This window comes from Larimichthys crocea, chromosome XVII (assembly GCF_000972845.2).
Source record: "Larimichthys crocea isolate SSNF chromosome XVII, L_crocea_2.0, whole genome shotgun sequence".
NCBI classification, from domain to species: Eukaryota; Metazoa; Chordata; class Actinopteri; family Sciaenidae; genus Larimichthys; species Larimichthys crocea.
Window position 1 is genome coordinate 1,853,666 of NC_040027.1, and position 20,549 is coordinate 1,874,214.

General features: G+C 39.1%; 1 protein-coding gene across 1 annotated transcript in view; it reads right to left on the minus strand.

The window, feature by feature from the left end:
• LOC113747977 (ribonucleoprotein PTB-binding 2-like) overlaps nt 1-20,549 on the minus strand; it is a 62,222-nt gene that overhangs the window by 28,180 nt on the left and 13,493 nt on the right. Inside the window, exon 2 of the mRNA XM_027290201.1 lies at nt 16,179-16,245. Within this exon, the coding sequence (XP_027146002.1) occupies nt 16,179-16,245 (67 nt within the window). The remainder of the gene's footprint in view (nt 1-16,178; nt 16,246-20,549) is intronic.

Consider the following 20,549-nt stretch of genomic DNA (forward strand, 5'->3'; position numbering starts at 1 on the left):
AAACATAACCATGAATTAGGGGGAACATGAGTGTCTACTAGATCTCATTTCAATCTAAATCTGAGCAAATGATCAATCAAGCACAGCAAAAAGTTTGCCATCAGTTGCGAATACTTTGGGACAGGAGATAACAGTGATAATGTGTTTAATTTAAGCATGTAATCCTTCCCCTGCCGGCCATTGTATCATCAATTCATCATCTATTGATCCTTCCAGTATCACACCTTCTCTTTCATTTTTCGCTCCGTCGTGCCTCCCTCTGTCCGGTTGCCTTTTTACCATTAGTCATACAATCTGTCATTTTAAGTCAATCCTATCCTTCGTCCTCCATCCATCAATTCACCTCCTTATCACAAGACCACCACCCATTCTGCAGATGGCTTTCACTCCTTCCTTCTCTCTCCTCCTGTCCTGCCTTCCCCTTCACCCTTACGTCTGCATATGAACTAACCAAATATCATATTTTGATTTGAATCCTTTTAGTCACCTTTCAATTAAAGCTTTAGAACATTCTCTGGTTTCAGCTTCTTAAATGCAAATTAAAGAATTCAAAACTATATTCTAACAATAGCTCGACCGAAGTCGAAGTGCACTTCCTCTTTTGATGCACTCTGAAGACTTAAGACCAGCTGTGTGTGTGTGTGTGTTTCTGCAGTCAGCTGGTTATCGTAAGCTCTTGTTATCTTTTGTGTGCCCCTTGAACATAGAAGCCAAGGTTGAGAGCTCTGATACCGCTGTGACCGCATGTGTTAGCGGTGGTGTTCTCGCTCGCACATGGACTGTGTTGTGCGTATCTTTGTGTACACTCCTGATTTGTACAAAAGCTTTCAACCAAAAGAGTGAGACCATGTGTGTCCGTGTGTGTTTGTGTTGATGATTTGTGTGTTTTTCATGTGCACTGGAGTGATAAGACAAACACCTCTGACACAATCTGCCTTTCCTCCCGTATTTCAGAGATGCCTGCATTGTTTGAGAAACATTATTTCTGTCTGGTTTGAAGTCATTTACATTATTTCCACAGCAGTAACTCTTGATAACTTAACTTTTGTTACATTTCCCAAGTGTTCACACACCATAACTGTGTTTGTGTCTAGTGTCTAGGTCTTGATTAGCACTGCTATTTACCATATGAAGAATTATATACAACCATTTCTGACCACAAAGCAAGACCCAAGCTTCGGCTTATATAACTTTTTTTTCCATTCTGTTTCAATGCATCTGACCCCCTGCCAGTGGCATAAATATAGGCTACATTGGGGCCCATGGCCTGAGAGGGCACCATGCAGAGGCCACCACGGCACAGCTGGCGCAAAGCATTTTAATTGTCACCCATCAGTGAGCACTTCTGCTAGTCATATTAGCTACTTGCAGCAACAGTGACCCCATGATTCCACTGGGCATGGCTCTATGACATTGCATGGATGGCATCCCCCCTGGGGGATAGAATGGTCAAAATCATCCCTCTTCTAAAATGGTCATCCCTTCTTCCATCCCTTATGGCATTTTATCAGTGCATGTGGAAATTACTTCTATTTAACTCTGGAAATAGAATTACCATTCGACATTTAGGGGGGGTTTATGATAATCAGCCTATTACCTATGTGATAGTAGGTTACCGTGAGCGAGGGATGGCACACGCGGTCAAGGCGGCGATGTTCCATTCTTTTTAGTCGGGAGGCGTTTTTTTATAACCTGGCTCTCGCCAGAAGAATGGCATAATGGCCAAGCGGAGTGGACAGCTGGACCTAAGGACTTTGGTTTTAAGATTGCAAGGAACAACAATTCAGAAGGTAAGTCAAGAGTCATCAGTCACGCTTTTTATGAGCCTATCATAGAACCAATTACCAACATGTAGGCTCATTTAATTTGCTTACACTTTCTATCTGGCAAGATAGCTTCGGGTTCATGTTAGTTTTGATTTAATCAGCCTGGAAGTTTGATTCTCCAGGCAGCAAAAAGTAACATTCAGGGCAGGTAGGCTGAAATGAAACTGGCTGATGCTCGGTAGTGAAGTATCTAAACAACGCGAACATTTGCGTTATTAAACGGAGGAATCCTTGACTAATGCTACTGCAGTAAGGAGATCTTGTTGAATTATTACTATTGCTATTACTATTGAGTACTAGGCCCTGTTCACATTTGCAGGTTTTTTTTTTATTTTCAGAAAACACTTGACCAGTGCATTTTTGTAAAAGATAAAAAGCCGCTTAGGGCTCTCTTAAACACACTGTATCATCGGAATATAATGCGAAACATTAGCTCGCATCTGAGGAAAAAAAACTTGCAATGTGAACAGCTACAATCCGAGCGCAGCACACAGAGCTGTGCTTGAGAGAGTGAACATTTTAAACGTGACCACTGACTTGGGAGTCAAGGCTAATCTGTATTTGTCTGTCTGTAAATGTGCCATAGAAATAAAGCTGACTTGACTTGACCACTGCTGCTTTCTACAGCTGACAGTCAGCAGCAACATGGTGAAACTGGAGCTGAAGGGGACCCGGAGACTGAGAGAATGGAGCAGGAGCAAGCAGGAGAGCCAAGAGCTGAAGTCTGCTTTATAAATCACTGTCGTTTATTTTATTTTTTGGTTATCTAGCTACCTCTGTATATATTTGCCTGCATTGTCTTAGTCTACATAGACTTTTACTTTTGACTAGTCCATCTTTCTACAGTTATCTTTTTTTTCTTCTGTCTGGCCACCTCAAGTTAAAAAAGTCTCAGTTTACATGTATGTTCCATACATTTGGAATACATTTAAAAGATGCTGTTTTTAAATTTGTTCTTGCATTTGAAATAAAAATGCACTTTACTTCAGATGAGAAGATTCACACTCATGGTTCAAGTACCATGAGTATGACGTAATTTGTCTTCTCAATTTTGCCATTGTTGTTTACATAATAATGTCTAGATGTCCATAGTTAAGTGGTTATTGTTTCTTTCCGATAAATAATAATGTTTGTGCAGGCCATGCAACTGAGAATGCAAGCTATGAATCAGATGGGATTTGGGATTTGCCATGTCTAGCAAGTCACCCTAAAATTTACTAGAATGCAGGAAATTGCATCTGAGAAATACAAAATTTATTTAAATACAAAGTTTCATTCTACAACTCAACTACTGATTGCATCCATAAAGCTATTCTCCATCCTCCATGAGGCTTCATGGGAGAGGAGATGATTTTGTCAATCAGAAGTCTGCACAGGGTGTTTTATTTTGAACGTTGACCAGATTTTCTATGATCTCTTTCTTACTTCGTGCCAACATGACCTGCACTGTGCTGGCTACGGACTAGTAGCATATTTTCCACAGACCAGAGTGGGGCGCTTCTGAAACATGCTGCAGCACTTCTGATAAAACCACAAACGTGATCTAGAAACCTTGCAACTGGAACACGTTGTGTTAGTAGAATGGGCGATAATAGAATAAATGGGGGATGGCACACTTGTTACCTTGGATACTGATAACATACCTAAGTTCAAAACCAACTGTCCCGTTGCTGTGGGAGTAGAGTACAAGTAGTTACTGAAGAAATTGTCTATGGTAACTATAGTCCAGTCCATGGCCCAGTGCAAGTCTGCAGTATATGGGCTGGGAACCACTTCTCTACACAACTATCTAAAAGACTGTGGTGAAATCAATAACTAGAAATCATCTTGCGTTACGATCACACCATCCCTAAAGCTTGACAACATGTTGATTTTTCGACCCATGAGTACCCAGTAGTCAGTATGACATGGCATGAGTACTCATGGGATGTCACCCATCTTAAAACTCGGCTTTGATTTTGATCTCAACTACACACCTGTATAGTTTGGTGACTGAAGCTTACACAGTTGTGCTGGACAACTGATAAACTGGCAAAGTACTCTAAATCCTCTCTAGTTACTGCTATAGTTTCTGTTCTTCCAACACCACATTTTGCCATAATCACACACACACACACACACACACACACACACACAGACGCTGTGGTGTTTGGTAAAAATGTCTCTGCTAATTAGACTGTGCAACAAATGAACCACAAACACAAAATGCAGTGTGTCTCCAATCAAGAATGACAGGACTTAGACAGTTTGATAAAAGAAATAGAAGGAGTAAGAAGCAGGGCTGAACAATTCATTAAACTATTATCAAAATCTCAATTAGTGCAATATCCAAATTGCAGGAATGGCAACACACGTAAGTTATGTGTTAATATGTCACAACATACCATTATAAATGAAGTCCTGTGGCGCCACAATTTAGATTATGCAGACATGCTTGTTTGCTACATACCAAGGGAAAATCAGCACGTATTTATATAAAATAATCATTATTTCTATATCCTAAAAATCTCTATCAGACCAAACCATTGTCACTACTAATTGTGACTTATCGCAATCATAATCCCAAAATAATCGGAACATGATTTTTCTTGCATATCATTCAGTCCTAATACAAAAAAGAAAATATAGTCATGCATGGACTGTGTGGCAGCCTGTAGCTATGTGGTGCCATTTCACATTTGTCTGAGAAACAAATGTGAAGGGCCCATTTACTGACAGTTGGCTTGGAATGAGAAAATGCAGCGAACAATAATGCTGGTGAGAACCAGCATCACAATCCTCCTCATCATCTTCTTCTTTTCTCTTGGTGTCAAACATGAGGAGGTTTTTAACAAGCCGGGGCGTGTGCGTGGGGGCACTTATCGCTTCATTAGCTACCCACAGTGCACTTGATCTAATGAAAGTCTTAAGATTTTAAAATAATGAACGCGCGCGCACAAAAGGAAAGCGCACACACAAACATGAAACATGATATAACGTTCACATATTCAGTCAGCCTGACAGCTAGAGGTAAGGGGTACAGTAACAGGGCACGCTTATGTGTGAGTGTGTGTGTGTGTGTGTGTGTGTGTGTGTGTGTGTGTGTGTGTGTGTGTGATCAAAGATAACAGCCGCATCACAATTGTGTAGTCTGTGCTGATTTGCATTTAGTGATTCACAAGGAGACAGATGGACAGATGATGCCAGAGAGAGAGAAAAAGGAAAGAAAAAGGAAGGATGAAGAGGAGAGAGAGAGAGAGAGAGAGAGAGAAAGAAAGAAAGAAAGAAAGAAAGAAAGGGAGAGCTCTGTGACAAGCTGCTGTCCTGGGAAGCAATTAGACGGACTCGGCTGCTGTCACTTAAGACAGGAAGATGGAGAACAAAAAGTGAAAAATAGAAGAAAAAACAGTGTTGGGTCTCATAATGGCTCTGTTAGCTAGTGGTGTGCTGCTCTGTGAGAAGAACCTCAAACACACACAAACAAAACATACACACACACACACACATCTCTCTCCGATGACTGAAGGGCCTGCAACTCCAATTACTAATGTCCTAATTTCAATAATTGCTCTTAATGTGTGGTAACTCCTCAGAATACATCAAATGTATTCCTATTATTCTTTAGCTCCATCATTACAAAGCTAAATTACACATGTTGACATAAGACATATTTTATCCTCTATCTTAATTGGTTTTATTTAGTTTTTTTTTTTATAGTTTGGTATTTATGAATGTTGGTCTAATTGATTTTCTTTGCCTGTGTGAAGCACTCTGAATTGCCCCCATGTTTGAAATGTGCTGTGTAAATAAAGCCGCCTTATAAAATCACATAGGAACGTGTTTTGTGTCTATTACGTTTACACTGCAGTGATTTTATGGCAGAGTAAATTAACCATGGGTGAGATCCCAACAAGATGTATCTTTTAAGGGAACTACAAATTAAATGTATATCTGCAAGTATACAGTGTCTCCAATTAAATTCACTTCACTGCTTCCTGATTCTCTATTCATACATGAGACATCCAAATTAAATACATTCATTCATTTCATTTTGTTTTGTTCTAAATATAAAAGTAGTGAAATGTAAAAACCATCCAATTGTCTCTGTTAGTTATTTGTGATGTTTAAAGCTTGGCGATTTCATTTTATTGATTCTGATTCTTGATTCTGATCGATTCTAGTTTATAATTCTCGTCATATCAGAGTGGAAACAAAATAATATTGTCACATTGAGCTCGAAATAAAAAATACCTTCCCTCTCCCTTCCCCACTCCATCCACCTTTCCGAGAGTGGATGGAGTGGGGTTGGTCCAAAACTCTCCAATGTAAAGAGATTTAAAGGAATTTATGAGCAGAAGTGAGCAAATAAATGACGTTATATATTTGGAACCTGTTCCAGTTCAGAACCCGCATACATACCCACCCCCAGTGATGATGTATGCTGCATGTAATGGGCTTAATGGTTTTTCAGACGTTTGCAAAAAACCCCAGGCAATGACGCACAGCCATTTTTCTCTGACCGTCAACTTCCACATTCAGCTTCTAAACTAAATGCACCCTCCCAGACATCACAAACAACTAACAGCAAAGCTAATCAACTCTCCATTCAGCAGCATCATTACCAGAGAAAAACACGAACCACCAACAAACCCAAAGACAAACGTAGTTATTTGTGTGTGAGGAGGTGAAAAAAAAGAATAGCTTATTGATTTAAACACCAACACAAAAAGAAGTAAAAACAACAAAGAAGATCTAAATGGGTGTTTTAATGGCAAAGTCACAATGAAAACATACTTGTCCCCACTTGTTTTGTGTATTTTTGTATTTCATCCACACTGTCACGTACAAACACAAAGCAACAGGCTGGGCCAATGAGCTTTTTGCCAGCATGTATTGTCTTTATTACTGGACAGTGCAGCGACAAACACAAAGGCGTCCATTGAAAGGCTGGGATTCCCTGGATAAACCCCACCATTGTATTCCCAGATCCCTGGTTCCGCAGCTCTGCCGAATTAGTACACATACCTCTGGACATGTGGTGCGCTTGGGACTAGTGGCGTCATGTGGAAACGGCTGGCTCACTGTGGGCTGATTGGATGGTAGGCTGGCTGGATTGATGCCTACAGATTTCTAACAGGCTGGCAGACAGCTTCATCTGCCTGTCTGTGGGCACATATGTAAATGTGTGCATCTGTGTGCCTGTCGTGCTGCCTGTCTGCCATTCTGCCTATCTGGCTGAGGTTTAAATTCAGAGCTGAGACCTGTAACCAAACCGAGAAAAGCCTCAAACATATTTAATATTAAAAAAGTAAAGTTTTCCCAAAACTCAATTGACTTTCTGACCTTTTAAACTGTTTTTAAATCTTCAACATGTGAGTTATTGTGAGGCTAAACTTACTGTCTGCTGGTCTGTGATCTCATATGAGTTGTGGATATAAATAATAATTAGTTGATTAAAACTGATGACACGGATCGCTGCCTGAGGCTATTGAAATGATTGGCAGTGCAGACGGATCAAGTAAGATAGAATCTGATAATGAGAAATAAATAATTAAAACTCATCAGACTATGAATTTGCTTATCAATTTTGTTTGGCCTGCTCTGATAAAAACCAAGAGAGAAATCTACTGTATTAAAATTAAATGGGCAGCGGACAGGCCAATTTAATGACGAGCACATAATTTATCAAAGGCCTCTGGAAACAGGTGAGATGAAACATTTGGGATGTCAAACTCAAAATTTAAATCAAACATCAACAGAGCTGGAATGGGAATGTGTCAAAATTGCAACCAACCCGTAATCTGCTCTGATAATGAGATTTTTTTTCCAGCGCAGGCAATCCCAGCAGATAGTAATGTGGGCATGGAGACTGATAATGATGGATGCTTAACTTTTTGAACATGGGCCATGGGCCAGCTAACAAGTTGCTGGTAGAGTGCCTCCAATTTGCTAATGGTGAGAGAAGGATGTAAGGAAGGGAAGAAGCAAGGGAAGGAGGGACTGAGAGGCTGGAGGTGGTGAGATAGGACGACAGAGACAGGATTAGAAACTTTTTGAGGGGATATTTTGGATATAAAACGTATAAAAACAAAAAAAGCTATAGCACAGGAAGGACATGAAGAACAGATAGGAAGCATCAGAGGTAATCTGCTTCTGCGTGTTGTGCGTTTGGAGTGTGGGTGTTTAAGGAAAGATCATCATTAGCCGAGGAGCTGAAGCAACAGCCCGGAGCAAAGCATACACACAGCAGGACACGCTTAAACACACACATTAACACAGATATGTGCACTGCAGGACAAACACCGACAGGCACATAAACACTCCCATCAGTATGACCTAATAAGTCCAACGGCGGAGTCCAGCTCAGTGAACTGTTATGGTCATAAGGGGGTGCAGATGCATGCCAAAGCTGTTCTGAGCAGTACGTTTCAAGGAGAGGTTCTGCTAACTGGTAACCACACAAACAGTGAGAAAAACACCCCCGGAGGATTATAAGACTGACAGAGGACAACAGTTTATCGTAGCAATCTCTTTTGTTAGGCCCAGGAAATTCAATTAGAGCAAAGGCAGCAAAAAAGTGTGTAGTTATGAGTAAATTACCACGGGGTCAATTACAGTTTCATGCACAGAAAGAATTGGTGTAATTAACACCTATATCCCAGGAGAATCCATTTACATACACCCCAAGGAAAAAGAAGTGTGTTTGTCATTATTACTGGAAGTGCAATAACAAGTAATTGTAGTTACTGCAGATAATAGGGATGTAACGATGCATCGTGACACGATTAAAAATCGGTACAAATGTGTGACGACTCACATCGGTTGACAGAAAAAATGAATCGCGATTCTTGGTGAATGTCTTTTTTTTTATTGGAAATAGGCTACATTATCTTAAAAAAGTCACTGCTTGGTGATTCATTTCTTCATCGTCAGGCGTCAGGTCACGTGACTCACATCACTACGTAGGTACGGAGCACAGAGCGAGGGAAGACATGGCGATGGTAGAAAATAGCTTTGAAATAGAGGATGCACTGAGCAATTTGAAATCACCTGTGTGGCGGCATTTTGGATTCCCTATACACAAATACAACCGTGAGAAATGGACAGACAAAACCAAAACAGCATGTAAATATTGCAAGAGACTGCTAACAGCGGCAACACGAGCAGCATATCAGCCGCCACCACAGTGAGAAGCAAAGTAACATTACGCCACCTCATGAGCAAAAACTGCACATCACACCAGTTAACAGCAGTTTACTGTGAGATTGTTTCTAAAGAAGATATTCTAAAGGAGATATTTGTCATGTATTTTGTTGTTTAAGATGTAAGTTGCACTTTTTATAGGAACACAAACTGTTTGAGAGTTTCTGTAAAGAAAGATTTCTTTTCCTACAAATAAAAAGATACTTTTATTTGGTCATAATTTGTCTGTAGCTCATTTTGGTTTTAAAAAATCATGAAAAAATCGTATCGTGAACAAAAAATCGTGACTCGAATCGAGTCGTGAGTTGAGTGTATCGTTACATCCCTAGCAGATAAAACACAAAATAGGCAAGGCTGATATATTGCAGATACATCTGCTTTGGCTCTTATGTTGACCAATAAATAATCAAAACAGCACTTCGGAAACCTACAGGTGAAGTCACTCAGGCTCTGTCCATTCTTCATACTGTCAATGGTACAAATCATTTTTTATAATTTTTTTGTTATCTTTATACCAGAATGATATTTCTCCACCACTGACACAGAACATGTCAGACTACAACAGACTAGTATATTGTTTTTCTTTTTCAAAATTCTAACATATTAGGTATTTAAACGTATAAAGGTATTGGTATAAATATCCAATATCGGTTGACCTATACAATAAGTAAGGTGGTATGTAAAATGGTTTCAGAACTAAGGTCTCATGCCCAAAACTACGAGTGCTAAGAAGAATAACAGTGTTTTCTATTAGCTAATGTCTGTTACAGCTCAGCCTTTGTGTAGGAATTGCAGTATCTCATATGTCTATTGATCATAAACACTGGAGTATCCTGACTGGATCACTCGCACAATCCAATTCTCAATATCTTATAACAGACTAGTTGCTAAAAGGAGTTCCCAAGTACACAAACAGACAGACTCTCACACTCCCAAGTGACAAGCTTAGCATTCAGAAAATGTTCCTAGTCCTGTGCATGCTTGACTGTGTTTTTGTGTCTGCGTATGTGATACACTCAGCTTGGGGAATATGTGTGCATTTCACACCAATTATAAAAAAATCTCTCTGCACTCAATAAAACCACATATCCGTTTCCTGTTTCCCCAGGGGAATTGTGCCATTTTGATCCATACCTTCTCAACAACAAATATGGGTTTCATAAACACTAGCTATTTTACTTTAGCTTATCATTTATCTGCAGAAATGCTGTGACCAAAATGTACTGATGTTGATGAATAATAAATTGAATATTTCTGAAAATGTACTGATGTTGATGAATAATAAATTGAATATTTCTGTGAAATGGGGACTACAATTGTAAATCTTCTCTATAAATAACAAAAAAACAAACAAAACATAAGCAATATTTCTTTGTTGGGCCAAATATTCTCTGAAGAATAAATCCTATAAATTCTGAAACATTACAAAAGATTAATTTATCTAATGACACAAAACCTTTGCATGGGTCACAAAAAGTATTTTCCTTCCCTTCGTCTAAATAATATCTAATACAATAGCAGAAAGACCAATATAAAGCCAATTTCATATTTTAAGATAATTTGACTGATAGCAAACTGTGTTTGGCCTTATAATGATCAAACGTGACTTATTTTGACTGTTGTGGTATAAAATGTGCAATATCTTCTCTATTAGCAAAATAATCTGTTATTTTGTGGGGGGATCATACAAAATTTAAATCAACCTTTCAGGGGGAAATGACTTGCTGATCAATCCCAAACCTCCTGTATATGAACAGATTATGTAGCTGGGCAAAAGCTAATTCCTGGCTAATTCTCTTCTGAGAGCTCAGCAACAATGTAAGCTTGAGACTGATCATGGGCCATCTCTTCATCCTGATCTCTCGCTGTCACAACCTGCTGATATTGAGAGCCAAAGAGATGCTACACTGTCAGGTACCTTCTGTTACATCAGATTTTAATATATTGTCTTCGTTATATATGTTATTACTTTCTTTTATGAAACATGATACCTCAGTTGTGTGTCAATGTTTTGTTAGAAGAAAAGCAAATCAGAAAGTACTGTGCTGGAGGTGTAAAATAACCAAAAAATATTAGAATACAAAAAGAAATTTACTGTATCAGTACACTGAGTTTGTTTTGGAGAATACATTTTAAATATTTTATTGTTAAACTGTAAAAGATCCTGCCTTAATTACATATCTTATGTCACAATTTAGGGATAATTGCAGAAAATGGCTGATGTATTGTTCATTTTTTACTCCACAATATCAGTATCGGCCTTGGCCCTAAAAATCCAGACACTATGTCTTTGTTTATCTGAGTATATGTTGAGAAAAGCCTCAATTAATCATTATGTATACATATACAAATACAATACATTGTTTAGGCAAGAATAGTGGAAATCAGGCTAGCAGGAATCGGGGCCATGACCTCATTCCTTTGTAACAGCATTTCATAACTATACAAACACCTTTGTCACTGTACATTCACAAGATTCATTCCTATAATGGCTCAGCGGTATTTCCATTTAAGAGGGAACAGTTTGTGAGTGTGTATATCTGTGTGCAAGAGCTGAAGAACATTTTCAGGTGTTGTTTAGCTACTTTTTTATCAATAAGTGATGCTGCACAAAAGCAACTGATACACTAGAGGATTAGAAATGTGTTTCCCAGGAGAGTTGTTTTCTGCATCACAGATGCAGTAACAACAGCACTAGAGGAAATGCTCTATGGTTAGTGTATGCAGTGACAACAGCGACCTGCCCTAACAGTCAAAAAAGATGCGTCACCACCAAACATTCAAAAGACAGCACGGTACCGCACACGCTGTGATTCACAAGTGATTTCTGTGAAGTGTAACTCAGAAACACCTCAATGCTCTCATATTAACACATTTGGAAATTAACCGATCATAACAACATGATTTTACAACTTTTTTGTTAAGTTTTGTTTCATGAGATTTTAAATATCGTCCACACTCAAGTAGAAACTGTCAAAACAACACGCAGAGACGCACACACACCAACACGTTGTGGAAATTTGTTCTGCTGCTTACAATTCTCAACTTTTTAACACATTTCAGCTCATTCACTTAAAACCATTTCACAGAGAGCTTCACTTTTCCAACTGTTTCATGGTGCCAGAGGCAAAAAGAAACCTCAAATCTTGTTATTCTTTAAGCTGTGAAGACTGGCGAGGCAGAAGAGGTAAAGAAGAGACAAAGAGACAGAAGGAGAGAGGAACGAGAGGATGAGTCAGACTGTAAACACTTGGTTGGGGTGATGTTATCCAGCTGCCAGGAAAACTGATCCAGTGACTGGCAAGTTCAAGCTGACCGTCGTGTCACACGTAAGACCAACACTATTCATACACAGACAGCTGTACATTTGTTATGACACACATTGTATACACACACACACACACACACACAGGCATGTACACATCAGCAAAAACAGACATATGTGCACAAAAAAGTTGAGGTTGGATAGACGTCTGTGTGTGGGGAAAGTGAAGAGGTGACAAGCCGGGGGGGTTATTGGATCAAGGCAAAATATTCTATCCTTCAGCACATACACACACACACACACACACACACACACACACGCAAAGTGAAAAGCTACAGAGGCTTGCACATGTCTAACTGACGCATCGGGTATCTCCCACACACACACACACACACACACACAAACACACACACACACACACACACCAGCTTAGGGAATACTGTCCACCCTGCCTGCTAAGCACCTTAAACAACCCCATTTGTACTTATTTCAATGGGGTGTGAGAGTTAATGAGCAGTATCATTGAGTTAAAGTGTTGTTCCAGTAAATGCTATTTCGACTAAACAGTTAACAGTAAAGAGACGACCTACAGCCCAGCTCCAGCACAAGCAATGGATTGAAAAGTAAACAATCCCAAAAAAGGTCTAAAGGCATAAAATGTTTTCTGAATGCCGTTGAAAGTGAATATTTGATGATAGCAGCCTTGTGTTGTACAGTAAGGTTACAAATCTTTTTTTTAAATGATAACGTACAGCCATGGTAGCCAACAATGTGCCATGGAGAGTGTGCAGGATTTCATTTGAACTGATCACCTCAGTAGGTGAGTTCAATGAGTTCTTCACCTCAACTGAAAGGGGGAGTCTTTGGTTGTACTGAAACCCTACAGATTGTTGGCCACCAGGTTTGTGCAGCATGATGTTAATGTGTGCAGAATCAGGTGCTAGCAGTTCAACACTTTGGGAAATACGCCTTTTGCCCGAGTAGATGGCAAACTTTTGGAATATGATCTGAAAACTCTGTTCTATGACCACTCTCCTCCTCTATCAAATTAAACAAAAACTATCAGCACGTTCCTGGACACTGATCAGCTTCAAGCTCAAATGTAGAGCCAACAAGCTGTGAAAGCCCTGTTCTTGTCTTGGAACCAACAAAGCCTCCCACAGCCACACCTTCACTGAATGTTCTATCTTAACAGGGTCCTGAATAAAATTCATGAGGATATTACCTGGAAAAATAACTTGAAAGAAAAACCTCCCCTTCCATCTCGCTTTTACCTGAGGCCCTCGACAGAACTCTTTGAAGACGCACGTAAATTCTGCTTTAAACATCCTCCAACTTAATTCAAAGAGCCAATATTGAGACTCCCAGATGCTTTCCCCACATTATGATGCCAAACTGCTGATATAAGTCCTTGAAATGAAACAAGTGGTGCTTCACTGAAGAGGAAAGAGATGGAGGAACAAAAAAGGAGGGAGGGTAAAAGTGAAATGGGAGATCATGACAGTGATGGGTGGCGCTGCTGTCCAAAAAAATGCAACTTTTTCTTGAACAACCTCTGATGTTCACCACACTGGATTCTCATCCCACTCTGCCTGCCTCTGTAAATGAGACATCAACACCACACGGCACCACAACGGCCTAATTAGTGGAGTACAGTTGTTGCCAGTCTGACGAGGGTCTGTGTTTCATCAGGCTCTGAAACCCCCTTAACCTTTTGGACAGGCCCGTGCTTTGATATCTCAGCTGTTTACAGCTCCCCTCTATTTTTTTAAAGCGTTATGTTTCAGGTGCTTGGCTGGCTGTACAGACTAAATATAGACACTATGGAAGATTTCCCTGAAAAGGGACACACTCTAGGGGCAGGGGGTCTGCTGTGTGCCTGTGTGTCTTCCTTATTTCCAGGCTACTGAGGACTACATGTACTCAGATAAAGGATGTGGAAACCTTCTATACGCAGCTAACTTACAGAAATTTAAAGACTTAAATTCTAAAAAAAGCTTTCATTCATTTTACAACCACTGGAACTGACCTATATGCTGGTCCTCTAATGCTTAAATCACCTGTTGATTTTGCAATCGCTTCTTCTAGCCAGCTAGCCTATTATGTGTCACTGCAGAACCCCTCCAGCCTGATGAAGAGATTAATCCTCAACTCAAAGTGAAAGGCAACATATGCATAAAAATACTCAAATCCTACAAGTCTACAGAAGTCAAATCAGTAAAGTCAATGGTATTATACAAATGTAGTTTGTGGTGCTGTTGAACAGGTGTTTCCATTTTGTCTATCTTATTTAGATCGGTGAAGTTAGGCTGAATAGCACCTGTCACTTGCTGTCTGTTGTAAGAGCTTGCTTAAGTTTTAGCTAGATGTAGTTACCTTAGACTGAATTTCATTTATTTGAATGCATTCTTGGGCTGTACCGAATAGTTTGAAGCATCATTCAAAATGCTGACATTTGAATATCAGCAGTCAGAAAATTGATATTTCAATATCATAGCATGTCTATTCATTCAGCAGAGTGCAGGGTGTGAGTTCAGGGCTCTATAAAAATGTAGCCACTAGGTTAGATTGCTGTCTCTGCCTCTCTGCTCTGCTCTCCGTCTGTGTCATGGATGCATAAAGAGCTGCAGGTATGTGTGTCTGTTGAGCCACACACATGCAAAACAGACAGAATGAAGCGTGGCTTCGACAGCATTCACACAAAATCCAGCGATGTGGCCCCTTCCCACAGTGTTGTGCTGACATGTGGCCATGTTTATCTGTGCTTTAAAATGCAACTGCCTTGAAATTTAAAAATAAATCATCGGAAAATAACACTTTATTTCTCCAGATTCCTGCTTTGTTCTCATTAATGCCACTGAGTGTATATTTGTGCGTTGACTCGTTCCCCTGCTTAGCAACTCTAGCTCACTGAACCGCCACTGAGTGAAACAGCTATCCTTGCTCTAATAACACCCGCTAATACTTGTAAAACTCAATAATTAACACCTTGTTTGTCTAAAACAAGGCACAACAACTACTGTACCTAGTACCAGCATCAGCCACATCTTACATTCTCATTGGTTCTCTCACTACTCTAAATCTTCTTTATAGACTGTAGTTTGTCACAACTTTGGTTAAAGGGTGTTGTATGGGATATGGGAGATACTGGACCATAAGTGGAATGAATAAAACCAACATTTTACACAGTTTTGTTGTTATCATTATCATGGCTGTGATAGAGATTCATTCACATGAACTGGGTTTTAATTTAGATTATCTGAGAGTGATATTTGCCATTATGCCCTTACTTAACAAAAAGACTGACTCATTTATTCAAATGAATCACTTATTTAATGAATGTGAAAAACAAAAATGACAATTGGTACAACCCTAGTTAATTCAGAGTCAAACAAGTTTTATTGTAGGTAACTGACTGTATTAGGTCTTTCCGTAGTCCTAAACCTACATATGACCTGTAATATAGTCAGTGCACCGTGCTAAAAAAAAAAGGAAACAGACCTTGGTCACTCGAGTTACAGGCAAAAGTATCTGCTAATCCACCAGCCTGACCCTAACACTATTTACAATATATAAAAACTATTATGTTTCAGTAATCCCTCACTACCACACCACCTCCGTATAACTATAAATACAAATGTGTGATGACAGATATAAGATGGTTGTGTGCTCAGATCAGTGCTTTGATTTACGGGGGTGTGCATGTGCTCTTGTACGTCTATCTTTCTGAGGACCAGTTGGAGTTTTAGGTCTGAGGACATTTTGAATGATCATCTGTCCTTCACAAAGACTGTTTAAGGGTTAGAGTTAGGCATTTAGTTCATGTTAAGGTTAGTGAGGGTCCTCACAAGTATAGGTGTACAAGCTTGTGGGTGTCTGTATGTCTGGTAGTGTGAGAGTTTTACCTGTGCCTTTGTTGCGGTCCACAAAGCAGTACTTGAGTTCATATTCTTTCAGAATTTCATGGACTTCCTGTAAAGGATCAAAAAGAGAGACACACACAAGTGTGAGATCAAGAGATCATCAAAATCCACATGTTCAGAAGCTTGATCAAATTTGAAAGTCTAAATAAGTAAACAAAACCATAGAAGTCTAATCATTTAGCTAATCTATCATCCGTTTAATCAGTTCATTACTTCGTCATAAATTTGTCCAGAATAATGACAAACGTCCTACATAAGATGTCTTCATATTTCTTATTTAGAGACCAAATTCATACAAAAATCTAACAGAGAATTTCAGAATCACCAGCACTTTTTGGTAATTTCATGTCATAATCTGTTAATCAGTAATAATACAACTGTCCAACAAAGGCATGTGCAGTTCAATAACATCACTGAATACTTGGGATGGGAATCCAGAACCAATTTTTAAATTGTCAAAGCCATCAGAATCAGAATGCCTCTGAGGTTATCAATTCCTTTTATCGATGTTGGCAAGTTTTTCTGACAAAGGCGCCGAACTTGTGCCTCCAGGTGCTGGAAATTTGTAACAAGAAGAAGTCATGGCGAGGAGAAACAATCCAAAGTGTTGCTTCATTTCACAAAGAAAGAACACAGTGATAATAAGTGTTTGTAAAATTAAAATGTGCTGAAACATCTTTCTACACAACTTGGGTTTAATTTTCAAGAATGCTATCTATTTGTCACTCTACTCAGGAGTGTCACTGCTTCCCAACCAAGTGGCACATCTGTTATGGAGGATACATCCTGTTCTAATAATATTAGAGCCAAGCAACCAGGCTTAGCAGATTCTTCAAGAAAACCTAATGAAAATGAACACTGTACAAATATGCTCTCATTTAATCCATTTTTTAGTGACAGACAGACCAACTGTTGCTATAGGCAGCTTTCTGGCTACAGGCAGCTCAACTCACCCATCAGCTCCCCTTTTTTTCTGCGTTCAGACTCTAAGACAGTAAAGCAGTTGACACTGGAAACCTGAGTAGGCCTACTTATTTCCACACTGAAAATTAGTCGAGAATCATTCAGTGAATTTATAAAGAATCAATTATATACATCTATACTGGCACTGTCATTAATAAAAACCTGCAGTGAATGAAACCGTGTAGTAAATGTCAGGGTCCCGTAAAGCCATCTCTTGACAGTGTTCGTCTAACAGCGAGGCAATTATCATGATCTGACTGCCTTTAATAACACACATACAGTCACTATAACTTGAATTCAGATACATCTTTTTTGCGCTTCATGCTTCTGAAACCTCTGAAACACTTGGGCAAACTGCTTTCCTTCGTGATAACCTCTTTGATGGCAGACTTCCCTAACTACAGTAATTTGTCCCAAACGGGTAATTATCCTTTTTTTTAAAGTGTATTTTTAAGATGAAAAGCTTTCTGTCTCTCCTGTCAGGTTTATAATCACAGCAGCCCACACACACTCACAAACAAGCACACACACACACACACACACACTCAAAGACACACAGAGCTCCATTTCAAAGTAATAAATCTAGAATTTTTATGTTTTTAAGTAGTCCACTTTTCTGAAGGAATATTTGATATTGTCTCTTCAGTGACAGTATATGATGAAGTCAGACAGGAAAAAGAGAGAGATGCAACAGCACAGCAAGAGATCTTCACACACTGAGCGTGTTATGAACTACACTGCACGCTACTATCTCTTAGCCTTGGTACCTTCCTGATGGGTTTCTCTCTACTGCACACAAAGAAAGTGACACTGACAGCACAAACTGTTCAAAGCTTGGCAACATGTGCTTTTTCTTTTTAGATAATGCACCTGTGATATGAGCAACCTTGCAGATCCAGTCATAGTCAAATCTGTCCAAATGCACAATAGTACCAGATCGAACAGGAACACAATGTAGGCGGAATGGCTGGACAGTAAGCAACCAAACAACGAAAAAACAGCAACAACTGCAGCGGTAAAACATCCTGTGAGCCGTCTAAACGGTCGAAACTCTGTGGTTGTGGAAAGGTCATTTCAGCGTAAAGCAATTATTGTTAAGTGCCACCAGAGATGAGATGTGATGGAAACCCAGGCAGGACTTTCCAACTGTTTTATCCTTTAGGTGCAGGCACACTAAATTCAGTGTGATCATGTGGAGACAGTCACTCCCTCCTCAGCTCTTCACTTTATTCTCCTGTCTCTTTTTATTAAAACTTTTGAAATACAGTAAATAAAAATGCATTTGTATGTTCAAGAGCTGGTTTAAAGCAGCTTTATAAATGGGCCTGAATGTGAACAAAAGTGGATTTTTTTTAATTTTTTTTTTGATTGGCATTTTGGAGGATGTAGCTGCTTTGTTTTGTCAGCTAATGTTTCCCAAATCCTGTGCTTTCTATTCACTGTCAGCTAATGCTGGACATGTTTTATGCTTCCACTCAAGGATAGAAAAAAAAATGCACTTATCAGTATTGTAATGCACCAACTCATGGTGACAAAAATGATCACCTTTTACAAAAGAGTGAATGCAGGTCTGACATTTACATGCGAATGTGTGGACAGAAAACATTTGCAATCCCATTTACCACATCGTCTATAAAGACAAAAAAGTGGTCATACAGTGACTGAGATGTTGAGGTTTTCTAATGCGTATATTTTTGTCTTTCCTATCTCTCTAACCAGTATCCAGCCTCCTCATGTACAATATAAGCAGGCATGTTCCTTATCAGTGAAGGACATGCAACGCAGCCCACACACAGGGTCAGCTCACTCGCCTTTAAATCAGAGCACAGCAAACTGTAATCACTAAGAGCGAAACAGAGAGAGTAAGAAAGAGAGAGAGAGAGATGCATTTTTTGATCCTGCTCCAAAAGAGGAAGCAGAGGGGAGAATGAAAAGAAACCACCTGAAACCAAAACAATACAATAAAATCCTCATTTCCATAAAGGAGTACATTTTTCTCCTGCCTGTGCAATGAGAATCTTCCAACCAATGTCCAATAGAAATTATTTTCTTTGATGAAATAAAGTAGGTGGCTGCACTAGAATTAAAACAAATGAAACTTGATTTTCAATTCCTTTGTAAATAGGTTGTTACTCGCTGGCACACTGGCAGGTTTTACAATATTAGAAAATGTGATTTTTAAGACTCGATAACAGACAAAAATGAGTTACAGGACCAGTGTGTTAGCATCTTAGCATGAAAGAGAAACTCTAGTAGCCACATAACACCCATATCTGAGGCCAGTGTTTGGTTTGTCCATTCTGGGGTACCATAGAAACATGGCGCACATGGTGAAAAAGGATCTGTGACATCTGCAGAAATGAAAGGCTCAGTGGAGGGTGACAAAACCATGCCGATTCTAACTGATGATTATACAAGAATAAAAACATACTTATGCTATCTTCTTTTTCTTACACACTGGACCTTTAAAAGATTGTTGTTTTTTTCCCCAAGTGAATGTTATAAAGGCTTTTCCAGACATTACAATGCCAATACACATGAATACCATTATAATAAAGGTCTGTAGGTACTTTAGCATTAGTGCAAATACAATAAGAACAAAATAGGATTAAATAATTGATCAAAGCATGCTTGTACAGAGTGATTTCGATTAATAATACAAACCAAAGCTCCTCCTCTTCTTTTATATTTGTTTATTCTACTCTTTCAGTTTCATGTTTCTATTCTCTAAGCACTGTGTTGTTTTGTATGCTGTATTAAATGTCTTGATTTTTTTTCTTGCTCTTTTCTTCTTCTCTAGCCACAATACATGTTTCTGTGGGTGAAAGTTGAGCTCTTGTATCAACATAAATGTGCCTCCTACCTCCTTTCCTAAGTGCAAGAAATGACAAGGGAAGAAGGCAACAAACAAAACAGGAAGTTTCTTTAGAAATCAAAGAAATTCCAGAGAAAAGAAGAGAAAAAAAAACTGGACAGGATACAGACACTGAAACTGCAGACTACTTGGTGACATTCAGACAAGGTTGAATCATGCCCCTCTGTGTCGTTCTCTCTCTGATGGTGTTTTATCAGTCTTCCTTGAGTGACTCTGGACTTAAATCGAGCTGAAAGTGTGTTTCTCACAGCACTGGCACATTACAAGGCATTTAAAGACTATTTTTCCAAACAGTCCTGCTTCTTTTTCTCAGCCACACAATTTACCAGCTGATTACATGACACTGCACTTTTTTTTCATGATATTCCAGTGTTGTTTCACCCTATTTCTTTTTACATTCTTTTACTTTCACTACATCCCTTCACTATTCTACGATGTTCCACTTTGTTTCTTTGAGATTCCCACAACTGTTTCAACAGCTTTCTAATTAACAAAGCTGTAATAGCTAAGTGACA